Below are 15,994 nucleotides of genomic sequence, written 5' to 3'. Positions count from 1 at the left end.
GTGCTCCCTTGCCAGCCGGGAGGAGGGGCATACGTGATGGCAGCCCCACTCAGAACCCACCTCAGGGAAAGCGAGGGGGCTTCCTGGACCTGAGAGGGGCCCTAGGAGCACATGCAGTGACAGTGATGTAGGGAAAGTGTGTTTCCAGGGGGTAGGGGAAGGGGAGCGCCTATCACAGAGCTCACTGTTGCCAGCAAGAAGAGGGCTGGAGGGGACTGTAGAGTCCTCCTGTCTGGCCCCAGCCCCGGGGGCAGCCTGCCTACACCCCAAACTCCTCATTCCCAGAGCCTACACCCCCAGCCAGAGCCCTCTGTCCCAGCTCTGAGCCCCCTCTTGCACTGTGAACCCCACATCGCCAGCCTTCACCCCCCACACCCCAACCCTCTGCCCTAGCCCTGAGCCCCCTCCCACATCCCCAACCCCCTCATGGCGGGGGGGCTTGGACACATTCCAGCCACCACCAAAAATTATACAAACCTGCCACCCCTGCTTGCCTGCCTCCCTAGGGTGTAAGCAGCCAATCAGAGCAGTTGCGGACCCACGCAGAGCTCTCTCACCCTCCTCTCTGTGGAGGAAAGAGATGGGAGGAGAAAGAGTCCAGGAGCAGCTCCTCCCGTTTTGTGAGAACTGGGGTGGTGCCTCTGTTCCTCCCCATCCTGTCTGGGAGGAGGGAGGATGTGCCTCAGGAGGAACAGAGGTGAAACACTGGGAGCAAAAATTATATTGAGGGGAAGCCAGGGCACAGCCAGTGTTTTCACTTCTGTAGAAGATGCCAGTCTTGTTATTTACCAGAACATGGCCTTGGCCTGTTACACCGTGTAACCCTATTAACTCCAGTAGAGTTTTACCAGTGCAGCTGATAGAATATAATGCATTCCTTGTGTTGAATTTTTCATGTCTTGATCCTTAATTCTTGGAAGCCATTTTAATTATTATTATTATTATTATTATTATGTATTACAATGGTGCCTGTACCCCCCAATCTAGCCCATTATACGAGGCATTGAACAGACACATAATAAAAGACACTCCCTGCTCCAAGGAGCTTACGCTTGAATTTTACTAATTTTCCTTGTGGGTTTCCCTTGGGATGCAGATACAATATATTTCAGTGTGATAAAGCAAGGGCAATGGCCTTGATTTTTTTTTCCATACGGGGGTATGTATGTGAGTGAGCCTGTTACACTTCTTGTTTGATGCATTTATTTTGTGCAACCCAGTGAGATGCCTACGATTTATAAATGAGCTGTTTCCATTTTTTTTTTCCCCCAGTACCTCAGTACAAAGCTCCATTTTCTGTTGTCAGCAATTTATCCATGATCTACCTAGACTGGAGTCACACTTTCCTATTGAACGGACAGCTGAAGGAGTATGTGTTAACTGAGGGCGCCCAGCGTGTCTATAGTGGCTTTGACACCATGCTGTATTTACCAAGGACATCTGACAAAAGTCAGTTTCAGTTTCCCATTTCTGTAGCTTAAGGACTGTGTTTATCTAGTTTCATTACATGTTAAATTTTACGAAGTCGGCCAGCCAATGCACAGCAGTGGAATGCCTCTTTAGACTTGTAGTTTTCTTGAAAAGCTGATGGTGTATGCATAGTAAGGTACTCTTTATCCTGATGACTGAATGCAGTTTTCCATTAAAACCATTTTAGTACCTACTGTGATTTATAGGAACTGTGGTTATTTGAGGTACAGGGGTGGGTGAGGGGAATTGACGGTGTTTCTGGATGAATTCTACCCATTCCATGGGATGGGTGTAGATGGCCAGGAAACACTGTGAGGCTGACCTTCTGGAGTTTACTACAGATCTTCCTCTCAAAAGGAGGAGTGGACAAAGATACAATGTGCTCTCTACCCCCCACCATGTCCCTTTCAGGGCTCGATTCTGTAAGGTGAGGAGCACATTAGCCCAATCCGGCACATGCTTAACCTTAAGCACATCCGTAGTCTTGCTGAAGTCAATGGGACTGTTCACATGCTTAGAGTTGACCACATGCTTATGTATTTTGCTGGATTGGGCTAGAGTGCTCAGCACCTTGCAGGACTGAGCCCTGGATGAATCGCAGAAGCGGGTAGAAGGCATATCCTCCCAGCCCTGTGGATATATGGGATCCACAGGAAGAGAGCCCTTATACCATGGAAGGTCATCACATCCACATTGCTTCTGTACCTGCTCCTTTCGTTGGCTGCACGGATTCTACTGGAACTCTGCTGCTTTTGATAAAGTGCTAGAGGCCTGAGAAAATCTTCCTGATTAAGATACTTTATATTGCAATGACGTTCAAAGTGCTTTCCAAGGAAGTACAGTCACCGCCAACCTAAATTGATGCTTAAGCTACGGAAATCATTCCAAGTAACACAGTTTGGTGGGCCAAGGGACTACTGTGCTGGGCAATGTGTGCAGAAAGTATGGCAGCAGCTGGACAAAGTTTTGTCCAGCTGTCTCTTGACAAGTTTTAGTATGACCTTCTCTAATGGATTTGCTTGCTAGCTGTGCATGTGGGCACAGTGCATCTCACCTTGTGACTTGATTGATACAGACCGCTGCCATTTTCAAATGCTCCTAATGTAATCAAACAATTCCTCAAACCAAGCAAAATCACTAGCCCTCGAGGAAATCATGGCTCAGCTAGATTTCAGCTTTCAAACTCCAACTTTTTTGCTATAACCCCTATTCAAAACATTTATTTATTTAACAATGGGAAGGGTTTGTTTGGGGGGGTTGTATCTTTCCATTATAATAAACAGGGCTGAGGGTTTTTCTCGAAGTTTCTTTAAAAATTGACTGTCAGACACAGAACCAAGCATGCATGATTTCATTTGATTTGGAAAGTTATGAGCATGTGAAAATGGAGGGGTATAGGGGAATAATAACTACTAACAATACCACTGTAGTATACAGTTTAATAGCTGAATATTAGTGGATAATCAGGCTTCAGTGCTATATTAGGATCCACTAGTGTTGACTGCTGTGCCTGTGGTGGGGGGTGAGGGAGGTCCCATTGTGATTGTGCCTGAATGCAGCAGTGCACATTAGCAGATCTTGTTGGAGGATCAGGGCTGAAGCATTTTGATAGTCCCATTTGAGATTTGTAACTCTGTATTTTGCCTTTTTTTATTCAGCCTTTTTCTTTCAAGTAACCTGTACCACCGATGAAGGGAGCGCCATCACACCAGTGGTCAAATACAGCACTGCTACTGGATTTGGTAAACACATAGACACGTTACCTATTGATTATGTGTGAATTTGTGTTGAGCAATTAGGTGTAACACATACTGGATCAGATCAGATTTGGAAATACAAGTTATTGATCTGTCCCAAGTTGTTTCTTGAAGCATTAAGGTATGTGGCTAATGTGTCTTTATCGGCAGCTGAATTCATTCAGGAAGTTTCTCTTTATTGAAGCAGGTGCTGTCTTGGAGTTTTTTAAACCAATAAGAATTTCACACACAGTTCTTTCCCTCCCACCAAAAAATCAAACAAATGCAAAACCTGCTAACAATGTACATCAGCACGACTATAGGGATGGTAGCTTACTGCCTGTGTTAAAGCTGAAATACAAAGCAAATCAAAAACCTTTTGGGCCCTTTATGTTCCTTCAGAATTTAGTGGAACAGATTCATGGTTTTTTGTAAATGCTACATGCTTTGGCAGTGAGTTTCTTTTTGTTAAACTTTAGCAAGATCAAGTCTTGAACCCTCTCTTCATTGCAGGTCTCTTTGGAGGCCTGGAATGGGGTGGTGACATCACAATAGTTCTATAATTAGAAAGACCAAAAAAGAATTTGAAGAACAGCTAGCCAAAGACTCCAAAAGTAATAGCAAACAAAGATTTTTAAATACGTCAGAAGCAGAAAGCCTGTTAAACAACCAGTGGGGCCACTGGATGATCAAGATGTTGAAGGAGCACTTAAAGACGATAAGGCCATTGAGGAGAAACTAAATGAATTCTTTGCATCAGTCTTCACTGTTGAGGATGTGAGGGAGATTCCCAAACCTCAGCCATTTTTTGGGGGTGATAGATCTGAGGAATTGTCCCAAAGTGAGGTGTCATTAGAGGTGGTTTTCGAACAAATTGATAAACTAAACAGTAATAAGTCTCCAGGACTTGATGGTATTCACCCAAGAGTTCTGAAGGAACTCAGATGTGAAATTGCAGGACTACTAACTGTGGTCAGTAACCTATCATTTAAATCAGCTTCTGTACCAAATGACTGGAGGATAGCTAATGTGACGCCAATTTTTAAAAAGGGCTCCAGAGGTGACCCTGGCAACTACAGACCAGTAAGTCTCACTTCAGTACCGGGCAAATTGGTTGAAACTATCATCAAGAACAAAATTGTCAGACACATAGATGAACATAATTTATTGGGAAATAGTCAACATGGCTTTTGTAAAGGAAAATCATGCCTCACCAATCTACTAGAATTCTTTGAGGGGGTCAACAAGCATGCGGACAAAGGAGATCCAGTGGATATAGTGTATTTAGATTTTCAGAAAGCCTTTGACAAGATCCTGCACCAAAGGCTCTTACGCAAAATAAGTAGTTGTGGGATAAGAGCGAAGATTCTCTTATGGATTGATAACTGATTAAAAGATAGGAAATAAAGGGTAGGAATAAATGGTCAGTTTTCAGAACTGAGAGAGGTAAATAGTGGTGTCCCCCCCGGGAGCTGTACTGGGCCCAGTCCTATTTAACATATTCATAAACTATCTGGAAAAAGAGATAAACAGGGAGGTGGCAAAATTTGCAGAGGATACAAAACTACTCAAGCTAGTTAAGTCCCAGGCAGATTGTGAAGAGCTACAAAAGGATCTCACAAAACTGGGTGACTGGGCAACAAGATGGTAGATGAAATTTAATGTTGATTAAATGCAAAGTAATGCACATTGGAAACCATAATCCTAACTATGCATATACAATGATGGGGTTTAAATTAGCTGTTACCACTCAAGAAAGAGGTCTTGGAGTCATTGTGGATAGTTCTCTGAAATCATCCACTCAACGTGCAGCAGCAGTCAAAAAAGCTAAAGGAATGTTGGGAACCATCAAGAAAGGGATAGATGATAAGATCGAAAATATCATATTGCCGCTATATAAATCCATGGTTTCCCCACCCCTTGAATACTGTGTGCAGATGTGATCGCCCCATCTCAAAAAAGATATATTGGAATTGGAAAAGGTTCAGGAAAGGGCAACAAAAATGATTAGGGGTATAGAACAGTTTCTGTATGAAGCGAGATTAATAAGACTGGGACTTTTTTACTGGAAAAGCGGCAAGTAAGGGGGGATACGATAGAGGTCTACAAAATCATGAGTGGTATAGAGAAAGTACATAAGGAAGTGTTATTTACTCCTTCTCATAATACAAGAACAAGGGGCCACCAAATGAAATTAATAGGTAGCAGGTTTAAAACAAACACAGGAAAGTATTTTTTTCACGCAATGCACTATCAACCTCTAGAACTCCTTGCAAGACAGTGTTGTGAAGGCCAATACTATAATGGGGATCAAAAGGGCACTAGAGTGATTCATAGAAGATGGGTCCATCAATGACTATAAGCCAGGATGGGCAGGAATGGTGTCTCTAGCCTGTGTTTGCCAGAAGCTGGGATTGGGTGACAGGGCATGGATCACTTGATAACCTGTCTGTTCATGCCCATTGGGGCATCAGCCATTGGCCACTGTCAGAGGACAGGATACAGGGCTTGATGGACCTTTATATTGGCCCAGTATGGCCTTCTTATGTTCTTATGTAATAAATAGGATGAAACTTAAGCTTTCCAGTCTTCAGCTGAGGAAGAGGGATGTTGACACAGGGCCTGATCTTGTTGAAATCAATGGAAGTTTTGTCTTTCACTCTGGGGAGAGCAGGGTCAGGTCCCTGGCCTGCCCAAAGAACATCCAAATACAAAGGTTTTGCTGCTGTTAGGTACATAGGAACATAGACCTGAGGATCATCTAATTTAGTCCTGTCTCCAATGACAGAGGAAGATGTAAGAACCCGACAGTAGGCAGATGTGGCAGAATCTGCCCCCCCCCCCCCATCTTAGGTCTTACCCTGATCTCTGACAGAGATTGGCTTAAAACCTGAAATACAAAGTTTTAATATTCGCCCACCCCCTTTTTATGTTCTTAGCCTCAACACCATCCTGTGGCAGTGGGTTCCACAGCCTAATTGTGCATCTTGTGAAAAGTACTTCCTTTTTTCAGTTTGGAATTTCCCACTGTTGAATTTCATTGGATGGCCCCTTTGTTGTGTGGCATGGAGAAATGTAACTCCCCATTTTCCTTCTCTAGGCCATTCATTATTTTATATACTTGTATCATGTCCCCTCGTATTCATCTCCTTTCTAAGGTAAACAATCCCTAACTTTTCAGCCTTTCTTTGTGAGAATTTTTCCATTGTACCTAATCACTCGTCACCCTTCTCTGCACCCCCCCACCCCCAATGGTGCAATATCCTAGTACTCCACACAGCACTCCAGATAAGGCTGTAGTATGGATTTGTATAAAGGCATTATACTTCTACTATTCTTCATCCCTTTCCTTATACAGCCAACCATCTTTTCTTTTTTGCCCACTAGTTATATCTCAGACATATCATCCATGGCAAATCACCACACCAGGTTTCTAAGACGAGACAATGGAAATTCCTGGAAGCAGAGCCCTGGCAGATGTAAACATGGGTACTTGCCATGGGTACTTGTTGTTGGCCTGTATTTAAGATCCCTTTCCACAAGCGCTGATATTAGTTTTCTCTGTGAGCCACATCCACATTAGTATTAAGCCATCAGTGTGGGCCAGTCTCAATATGCAGGTATGGAGGAGCAGTGGATTAATTTTTAATCTACTAGAAGCGTGGAGGACATTGTCAGTGTCCTGCATTAAAACCTTCTTTCCTGAACCAGAAATGGGATATAGGATAATCACACTTTGAAAACCCCTTAGATGTCTTTGAACCAAAGCTGAAATAGGACTTCAGAGTCAAAAAGATTTTGTTTTGTTAGACACCGAATTTCATTTCCTTGGCCATATCTCCTTCATGTTGAGGTGTGGCAACTAAACGATGCATTTATTTTTTATAACCAAGACGTGGCTTTGTGGCAAAGACATCACCTCTCTTTTGTTTTTGTTGTTAGGACTCTAGCACATTCAGCCATCTTTGGATGCATTGCTGCATATCCTCCAAAGCTACTATTGCTACAATGCATTCTCTCCCCGCCCACTAATTGATTTTTCTAAGCTGTGCAGTAATGTGTACTTTGTGCATCTTTTTCATGTCCCTGTCCTAAGCTTTTTATTTTATTTGGCCTCTCTTCGTTCATCCTCTTTTTGTGGCTTTATTGTTTTATAATCTGTGCTGCAGTGTCTACAATAGCAACTGCTTCGTGTGCTGATCTATCATGCTGCAGAAAACATCCTGTCTGCACCTCTCTGAAATTACCCGTTTCAACTGTTCAAGGTTACTTTGATCAACCTTTTTCGAATTCCCCCCTCCTCTTTCCTAGGAGATGCCAGTGCAATGGTGATTTCCAACCCAGGCAGCAATGCCAGAACTTTAAGCACAGTCTCTCGAGTGCAGTAAGCTTTTTATTATAGCCCACTAGCATATTGAACCATTACACCACCTTGAACATAAGTGCAAATAAGCACAATGTGACAAAGTGCTTCAGACTTTTTTCTAATATATTATAAAATAAGAGGATGATCTATCACTAAACTGCTTTCTAAAATAATGTTTCCCTTTTACTTCCCTGGATTATACAGGTCCTATATTAACAACTCCTGGAGAAAAGGATGAAGCAGAGACTAAATATGCAAAGTTTTACACAGAACTGTGGTTTGTGATATTAATGGCAGTTCTAGGTTTGTTCCTCTTGGCTATTTTTCTGTCCTTGATTCTACGAAGAAAAATAAAAAAACAACCCTGTGCAAGAGAAAGGCCTCCCTTAGTTCCACTCCAAATGCGGACATCACCAATGACGGTATATTCACCAGGAGACACCCACATGGTATGACATGCAAAAAGCATAGTAATGTGTATTTTTATTGTACAGAGAGTTTCTGCAATGGAACATGTTACAAAGATAATGGTGCAGTCTAAGGGCATTAACTTACAATTTAAATATAATAAGAGGGAAAAGGTGTATATTGCTTCATGTGAAAGAGTATCTGTAAGCAAAACCCAGGAAAAGACCAAAGCTGTAAATTGGGAGTAAGTGGTGACTACTGTTCAAATAAGCAACAGAACTTGGCTGGGTTTTTTCTTGGTCAGATACCTCAGTGATGAATGTGGTAGGAAGACTGAGATGTGTTTAATTCCGTAAATGACACAGGGGTAGGACATCTTTAGCTTGATTGTATTATTGGGGAGGTCGCTCTTCAGGTATTGATACACTGATTAGGCCAGATCCTTAGCTGCTGTAAATCAATATAGCCCCACAGACTGAGTCAAGCTCTGTTTGTCATCACAGTTCAGGGCAGCTAAACCTGTATTTCCCCATAGTGGACCAGTAAAAGCAACAACTCTTGGTTTCTAGCTCCACAGCCATTGCTTTTGTGGGTGGAGACCAGTCTCTCTCCCCTTCTGACCGGGTAGTCCCAGGCTGTGCTGTTCCCTTTGTATTGCCCAGCACAGACAGGTTGCCCAAGCACACGTGCTTGCTCTCTCTTCAGAGACTGATTGTCAACGGTTCTAACTTACTGCATAGCACTTCCTTTGCAAGCCTACTTTATTCCTAAGGTGAAAACATATTAAAAATAATAAAAACCTACACCTATGCTAACAAGCTTACCAGAGTCCCCCCCAATCCTAACATGGATTCTGACAGCCTTCCACCCTTACCCTAAAGATTGGGGCCTTCTGTGGAGCTGGGGCCCTGTCCATTTGCTGGATCAGGAAGGCGGCTCTGGGTCACAGTAAATAAACTTAATTTATTTATCCCAAACACCTTTCTTTGTCTCTTGGACCCTGGAGAACCGAATTTGAACTAGGGGGAGAATTTGCTGAAGCTCTTGCCCAGTACTTCACACCTATCATTCCAAAAAGACCTTTGGACTTCCTCCTACCTTCCAGAGATTGCATCGATCTTCCTACTAAATAAATTCCATACAATCTCACCATACAGATTTGCATTTTAATACAATGAAAACTAATTCAATAAGGTTTAACTTAATTCAGTGAAGTTCATTCAGGAAATCGTTAGTCTGTCACTCTTATTTATGCTAGCTGAGGAGTTGCCCCATTATGTAAATTAGTTCTCAGGCAAAAGGAATAAATATTAGAATAGTGCTCACTAGTTTCCCATTATTTCAAGTGACTGAGTACGAACTATGGGCTTGAGCCAGCACTCATTAATGTCAATGGGAGTTTTGCCACTGACTTCAGTGAATGCAAAACCACAGCATTTAAAACCCTGCTGACACATAGAGACTCCTCAGATACCATGGTGATAGATGACAGTATAAAATCCTAGATAATTATGGCAACCAAAAGCATCTTTGTGCGTTTTCCTTCCTATTCCTATCCCGTTCCCTCTTGCTTCACATCTTTCTTTGGGGGCTGCCTGGGCCTGCTGCAATTGTATTTTCCTGTTTAAAAGTTGAACTGGGGGCTTTAATGTGGTCTTCACCATTTAGCATGTACGAGTATAAGCAAAAATTGTGAAGAACCCTGCCTTCCAGAAGCATGGTTGTCAGATTGGAAAGAGGAAGGGTGGTATTTCTATGGATTCATCCAGACATCTTGTGCTTCTGTATTGTGCCTTTCATCAGGGAACAGTAGCCCTCACCTGCCACAGCTGCTCAGTTTGTCAGGCACAACACCACTGATTAGTAAGCATGCTGCTCTCATGTCTTTATTTAAAGAATTATGTTAACAACCCATTAAGCTGCCAGTTTAGATCTTTATGTAGCCCCTTAAGGGCCGGTGAGAGTTCTGGCTCCTCATGGAGTGGCGTTGAGCTAGATGGCCAAGTGAGTGCCTTAAAGGAAAATGTGTCTGTTTTCAGAAGGACTCCCTTGCCTTCGAAACACTATGTGGCAACTCTTAATGTCAATTACAAAAGGCTAAATGAGGAACTGTTAAAAAAAAATAATGGTAATTTAGCTTTTGAAATACAAAGTGAGCCCTGAAAACAGCCTAGCTTGCCATGGAGTCACATCACAATAGTCGCTTGGAGCTGAGGAAAGGAGTCCAATAATACTTGTGAACAGTAGTGAGGAATTATATAAAACAGCCTACTGAGGAAGGTTCTGTAGTAGTAGTAGTAGTATGCCCATTTTAGGATGGAAACTGAGGAAGAAAGTAACGTACCCACAGAAAGTCCTGTGATAACGAAGCTAAGTACTGAGGAGCCAGAACTTCCTGGGTTCTAAAGACCATTAAATCACTCCTCTCTTTACAACCTCTTCCCCACTATTTTTTCTCAGCTTTTTTAAAATAATTTCTTTCTTAAATGTACAGGCAGACCTGTCAACAGCTTGAAATAAGTCATTCAGATCTGTATCAATTCCACAAGCTGCTATAGCGCACATTGTGCCATCCGTTTCAACAATAGAATTGTGGCGCCTCTTTGGCTAAACAAATGGGAGAAATTTAAATTGGAAAAAAAAATGTGCCTTATATCCAATTTCTCCTTGGGAAAATTAAGGAGTTAAACAAAAGGGACAGTATCTTTGTCTTCTACACACTCGTATATTTACCCCCTTTATATTCTCCACCTACAATGCTTTAAAAATGCAGACAACCTCTTTAATTGATAATCCCTGCCATCAGCATCCTATTGCAACTCCTTTACAAGTTCCTGTCATCTCATCTTCACAAGTATCACAGAGCAGAGATAAGGTAAGGCTTTGCAGTGCTTATGTCTGCACACACATTTTAGTCTGAACTGCTAGGAAAGGGCTATAGTTGCTGTAGAGGGAGGGATTCATGTTTGTTTTATCATCACTTTCAAGGTGACACCGCATACAGTGCAGGTTTTACACAAAACTCAATTACTGACTTGAATTTGGAACTTTCATCCTCTACTGTCCTGTACAAATACTACAAGTGAAACCTGCCTTAGAGACCAACAAATTAGTTTTCAGCTGCCATGAGTTTTTATTGTAAAAATCATTCCATTGTCCTGTAGTTGAGTACAATGGTCCAGATTCTCAACTGGTGTAAATCAGCATAGCTCTGACCACTATTTTTAGCTACATTTACAGTGTAATTTAATCATATACTAAAAACACTTGTCACAGCACCTGGGCTAATGTAGCAATGCTGTTAACAACTCCCCTTCCTTTTTAATCTCAGTTTGATTCTATTGCCGAGATGTCAGAGTCCGCAAGTAGTGTTACTCTAAAAAGTTACACAATGCATTTTGAGGTATAGTTAGCAAGTATGCAACCTGTGTGCTGTGGCAATCAAACCTGTAATTAACTGAAGTGTTTTGCATGAGAATTTCTTGCATGGTGCATGTTTCATTACTGCATAACTGTTAGCAGTTAAAAATTCTGAGACAGATGATCCAAAATGGTGTATAGCTGCCACTTTAAAGTGTATAATAAAGCAAGTGCACAGTTGTGTGTTCCAGTAACACACAGAATACAGTATGTTAGAAAAACCATTTGGGGCTCTACTTGTCCATTTAACATATAATTTGTTTTACACAACTTTTTGGAAAGCGAGAAAGTCAAATGGTGGATAGAGACAGCATAGTTACACAAGTTCACAAAACATTTTGTGAAAAGCTAGTTGCTAAAATTGCCAAGTAGTGTCCCCTGACAGATAAGCCAGGTGCTTCCTAACCTTGCAAGTGTTGCAGTGGTTGTCTATTTCCCGGTTCAAAAATGGAATGACAGTTACTGTGGTGATGTGTTTCAACTGCATGCTTAACAAGAGATCTTCAAGAGATCACCTTGTTAAACCGCATTGCAGCAAGCCATTGTTTCCACAGGGAACAATAGCTGGAGCTAGTGATAATGATGTTCTGTTATCAGCCTAAAAACCTCTACCATTAACATGTTACTTTACTACTATGGCTTCTACTACAAAATTAGTTATTTTCAAGGGCTTTATTTTGCAACAGAAATGTATTTGAGCTGAAATGTTAATCTATTAAATTTTTCATGTAAACCTTTCATATGCACATCCCTTTTATTCCAATATTCCTAGGGACTAGCCGATACAAAAATTCCAGGACCCAGCTCTCCTTTGAGTAATCGTAGCAACCGAAGTACTTCCGTTCTACAGCTACCAAGTCAAAGCCAGATGAGCCGTACCTACTCCCAAGGTTCTTTACATCGCAGTGTCAGTCAACTTATTGATGTCTATGACAAGAAGTCCCTAATAGAAGATTCTGTGTGGGATACCATTATACATGGTCATGATAGTGGTTCTGTAAGTTCTTATTCTAGTTCTATAATTCCATGAGTTAGCCATGAATGCATGCACATTTGGCATTAGCTTAGTAACTGAATGTTTACCAGGATGCGGGGCAAAAGTTCCAAAAGCATCTAGGCCCAGATCTTCAAAGATAATGAGCATTACTTGCCTAAATACCTTTGAGGCTCCAGGTTCTAGTGACTAGCCTAAATCCTATTTTCAGAAGCAACTAAGTCACTGTGATTCATGAGCCAAGGTCTCACTTCCAGAAAAGGTGCTTTTGGAAATGGTACCCACTAACTCTTTGGCACAGTTAAGCTACTGTATACACCTGACATTTTATTCCTTTTTGCACATAACTCAGCCAAAACGTGACATTCCTTGAGTTGTTTCAGTAGTCTATTGGTTATGTGGCTCTCATGCAGTTTCTAAACTGATATCATTAGAGCAGTACAATCCCCTGAAGTGGAGGCAATTCTACCACTGTAAAGGTGCTTATAGCAGTACAGGTTATTCACCTACATTTATGGGAATTAAGTATACTGTCATCAAATCACATCCCTCACCAAAATAGTTAAATCAGTATAAAAAGCTGTGTCTAGATAAGTCTTAGTATGAATCAGTTTGATAATGCTCAACTATTGTGACTGTGCGTGTAGCAAGTCTGTTTTATTTTGAACAACAAAACAAATTATTTCTGGTTTCGTTGTTCTTTGACTAGGACAGTAGTTATAGTTCTCTAAATTATTAGCCAAATCACTTGCTGGGCTTTTTTTTCCCCCCTTCCAGTATGTGGATGATGAAGACCTTGTGAATGCCATCAAAGGCTTCAGTACAGTAACTAAAGAACATACAACCTTCGCTGACACCCAGTTGTGATACCTATTTGGAGTAAGTACCACAGCCTACCGCAAGCAGCTGAAGGAGCACAAAATCTTTGTTTTGTTCAACTTAACATGTAGAAATTCATTTCTAATGTAACAATGTTGTAAAACGTGTGCCTACTGGAACTTTAGCAATATGAATACATTTTCTAGGAGTACTGTTACAACAAACAGCCAAGAATATAGTTATCTATATGTACGAGCACATTTAAAATATATCAGTGTTAAACATTTATTGCAAATATTGTACAGTAATATTTCAAAAGGGGAAGGTGAGAAGAATGTCCTAGTGTATGTACAACGTTGTGTCACAGTACTGGCAAGACCTTAAATAGCCATATAGTATACAGAGAAGTTTCACAAACACTTATTTTTAACAGCTGCACATACCTAATCCTGAAATTTTAATGGTTCATTATATTAGTCTGTGGTGGGAAATGTATTATCAGTGGGGAAAAAAGGTTTTTGACCCCCAGAAGAATATAAAATTGTAGAATACACTTAGATCTGTTCTAAAGAGCAGAATTAAAGTGAACAAACTGGGTAGTAAAGACGACAAAGGAGGAAGAGTCAATTGTCTATGAAATATTGCTACAGATGCAAAAGCACAGAAAAACTTGTGCCCTTGCCCATCCAGTCAGGAACCCTAAAATGTTCCTGTCCATTTCAATCTACTTTAAATCATGTATGACAGGGAGATGGATTTAAAATCACTGAAGAGGTGAGAGTACTCAAGATGTCACAGGATCAATTTCCCAGAATAAGATTTGAGGGTGCTTAGAACCGTGTCACACCAAACTGCAAGTGTAAATTTGAAATATCAAAATTTAACTTAGTGAAAGCTGTTCTGGATTTTATTCACATGTATTGTAGTTTCTAGTTCCTGCCCTCTGGTGTTGGTCTTAGAGAAATAAGTCAGAATGATCATAGCTCCAAAAACAAATGATTTAAATATGTTAAAGATATGCCTTATTCCTACTAAATCTGTGGTGGATCAGCTGCTTCAATGTTTAGCATTGTGATGAAGCCTCTCCCCCGAACTATCTTGGTTGTCACGCATTTGGCATGATCCTTACATTCTGCAATTGGAAATTGCTTTGAAAAACAGTAAAAGCAGCAAAGAATCCTGTGGCACCTTATAGACTAACGGACGTTTTGGAGCATGAGCTTTCGTGGGTGAATACCCACTTCTTCACATGCACCTGAAGAAGTGGGTATTCACCCACGAAAGCTCATGCTCCAAAACGTCTGTTAGTCTATAAGGTGCCACAGGATTCTTTGCTGCTTTTACAGATCCAGACTAACACGGCTACCCCTCTGATACTTGAAAAACAGTGAAATGCAAACACCATCAAATTAGGAAAGGGATGTAACAAAAACAAAAGTGGTAAAAAAAAAACAAACCACCCATAAAGGTAAGCTTCACAGGAAAGAACAAAAGAGCTACTGCAGCTTCATTTCAAACAGACAGATCTCATTGTTTCTGTCTAAACTGCTGGCAGTAAGACAGAACACCTATGAGCTGAGCTGGAACGTTAGGGCCTCTAGAGGAAATCTGTTTACTGTAATGTGAACAATTATTGCCAGTGTTTGTTTTCACATACATTTAGGGCTAGATAGGATTCTGTTCTTCCCTCCCCACATACCTTACTCTACAAATAGTCTCATTTAAATTAAACAGTAAGGAAATACTCAAAAGGAGTAGAGAGGCAGAATTCAAGTATTGGCTCTTACGGTGTAATATAATCAGTCATACACTACTATCAATTTCTTATACAATACAGATTAGAGTAGCTTAATTATTTCTGTGGTAGGGAAAAAAGCATAGCATAGTTCAAACTGTCGTAATTTGTTTAATTTAGAGGCACAATAGAATCCTAGTCTTGAAAATAATCTGAAAATAAAAGGTTACAACTAAATTTGGTACAAGTATTTTTGTTACCTCATAATATAAAGAACCAAAAAAGGGTGTGTTTAAAAGTTAGGCTGAATGTACAAGCTTGAGATTAGTGTTACAACAGTAGTGACACTGTGCACCTTTTCTCCAGTTCACCTTTTAAACAATCCACAGAATTAAAACTGGGTTATTTAGCAACAGAAAGTTCAAAACAGACGGTGGTACAGGACTGTCTGCCTTGTAACTTAAAGCTGGCCAAGGGAGATGATCAATGCTGGCGTTCATAATGTTATATTCCTATCCTGCAGCTCAATTCAAAATTTCTTAAAATCAGCTACTTTATAGGGATTGATTCACAAAAAAAAAGCAGGCATGAATTTGACCAGTCATCTTATTTCACATGAAAGCACCATTAAAGCTTGGCTTGTTTTTAGTACTATGTAAATGTCACGGCAATGGTTTTATCCGAAGACTTTGTCCCCATTTTAAAAGTTTGGTTATTCAGTATGTGGAACTGTCCCCAGCGTACGGCTAGCATTATTCTGAAGTATACAAAATACAAATGGAGACTTGGAGTAACAGCACTATCCACTGCCTCTGGTTAAAGAAACCCTTATGCAGCTGCACCGCTTGTTTATTCTTGCTGATGTTTCCTTTCCTAAGACCCTGTCTGAAGAGCAGCATCTTTAGTTTGCACTTTAAGACCTGAACAAAATCATTGAGCATGACAGTCACAGACTTATACCATGAACTCTAATAGAAACAGAAGTCATGTACACAGACCAACAGTACTAGGAGGAGCAGTCCTAAGGTGGGGCTAAAGTTAGCTTC

General features: G+C 40.9%; 1 protein-coding gene across 1 annotated transcript in view; it reads left to right on the top strand.

Annotated features, from left to right (window-relative positions):
- Positions 1 to 13,604, top strand: part of USH2A (usherin) — a 570,592-nt gene extending 556,988 nt beyond the window's left edge. The window contains exons 67-71 of the mRNA XM_050950274.1: positions 1,273 to 1,449; positions 3,129 to 3,212; positions 7,777 to 8,021; positions 12,173 to 12,397; positions 13,172 to 13,604. Of these exons, the coding sequence (XP_050806231.1) occupies positions 1,273 to 1,449; positions 3,129 to 3,212; positions 7,777 to 8,021; positions 12,173 to 12,397; positions 13,172 to 13,261 (821 nt within the window). The 3' untranslated portion in view covers positions 13,262 to 13,604. The remainder of the gene's footprint in view (positions 1 to 1,272; positions 1,450 to 3,128; positions 3,213 to 7,776; positions 8,022 to 12,172; positions 12,398 to 13,171) is intronic.
- The last annotated feature ends 2,390 nt before the right edge of the window (positions 13,605 to 15,994 follow it).

Source organism: Gopherus flavomarginatus, chromosome 4 (assembly GCF_025201925.1).
Source record: "Gopherus flavomarginatus isolate rGopFla2 chromosome 4, rGopFla2.mat.asm, whole genome shotgun sequence".
NCBI lineage: Eukaryota > Metazoa > Chordata > Testudines > Testudinidae > Gopherus > Gopherus flavomarginatus.
Note: the sequence above shows the minus strand (reverse complement) of the source record. Positions and strands in the feature narration are given on the sequence as shown.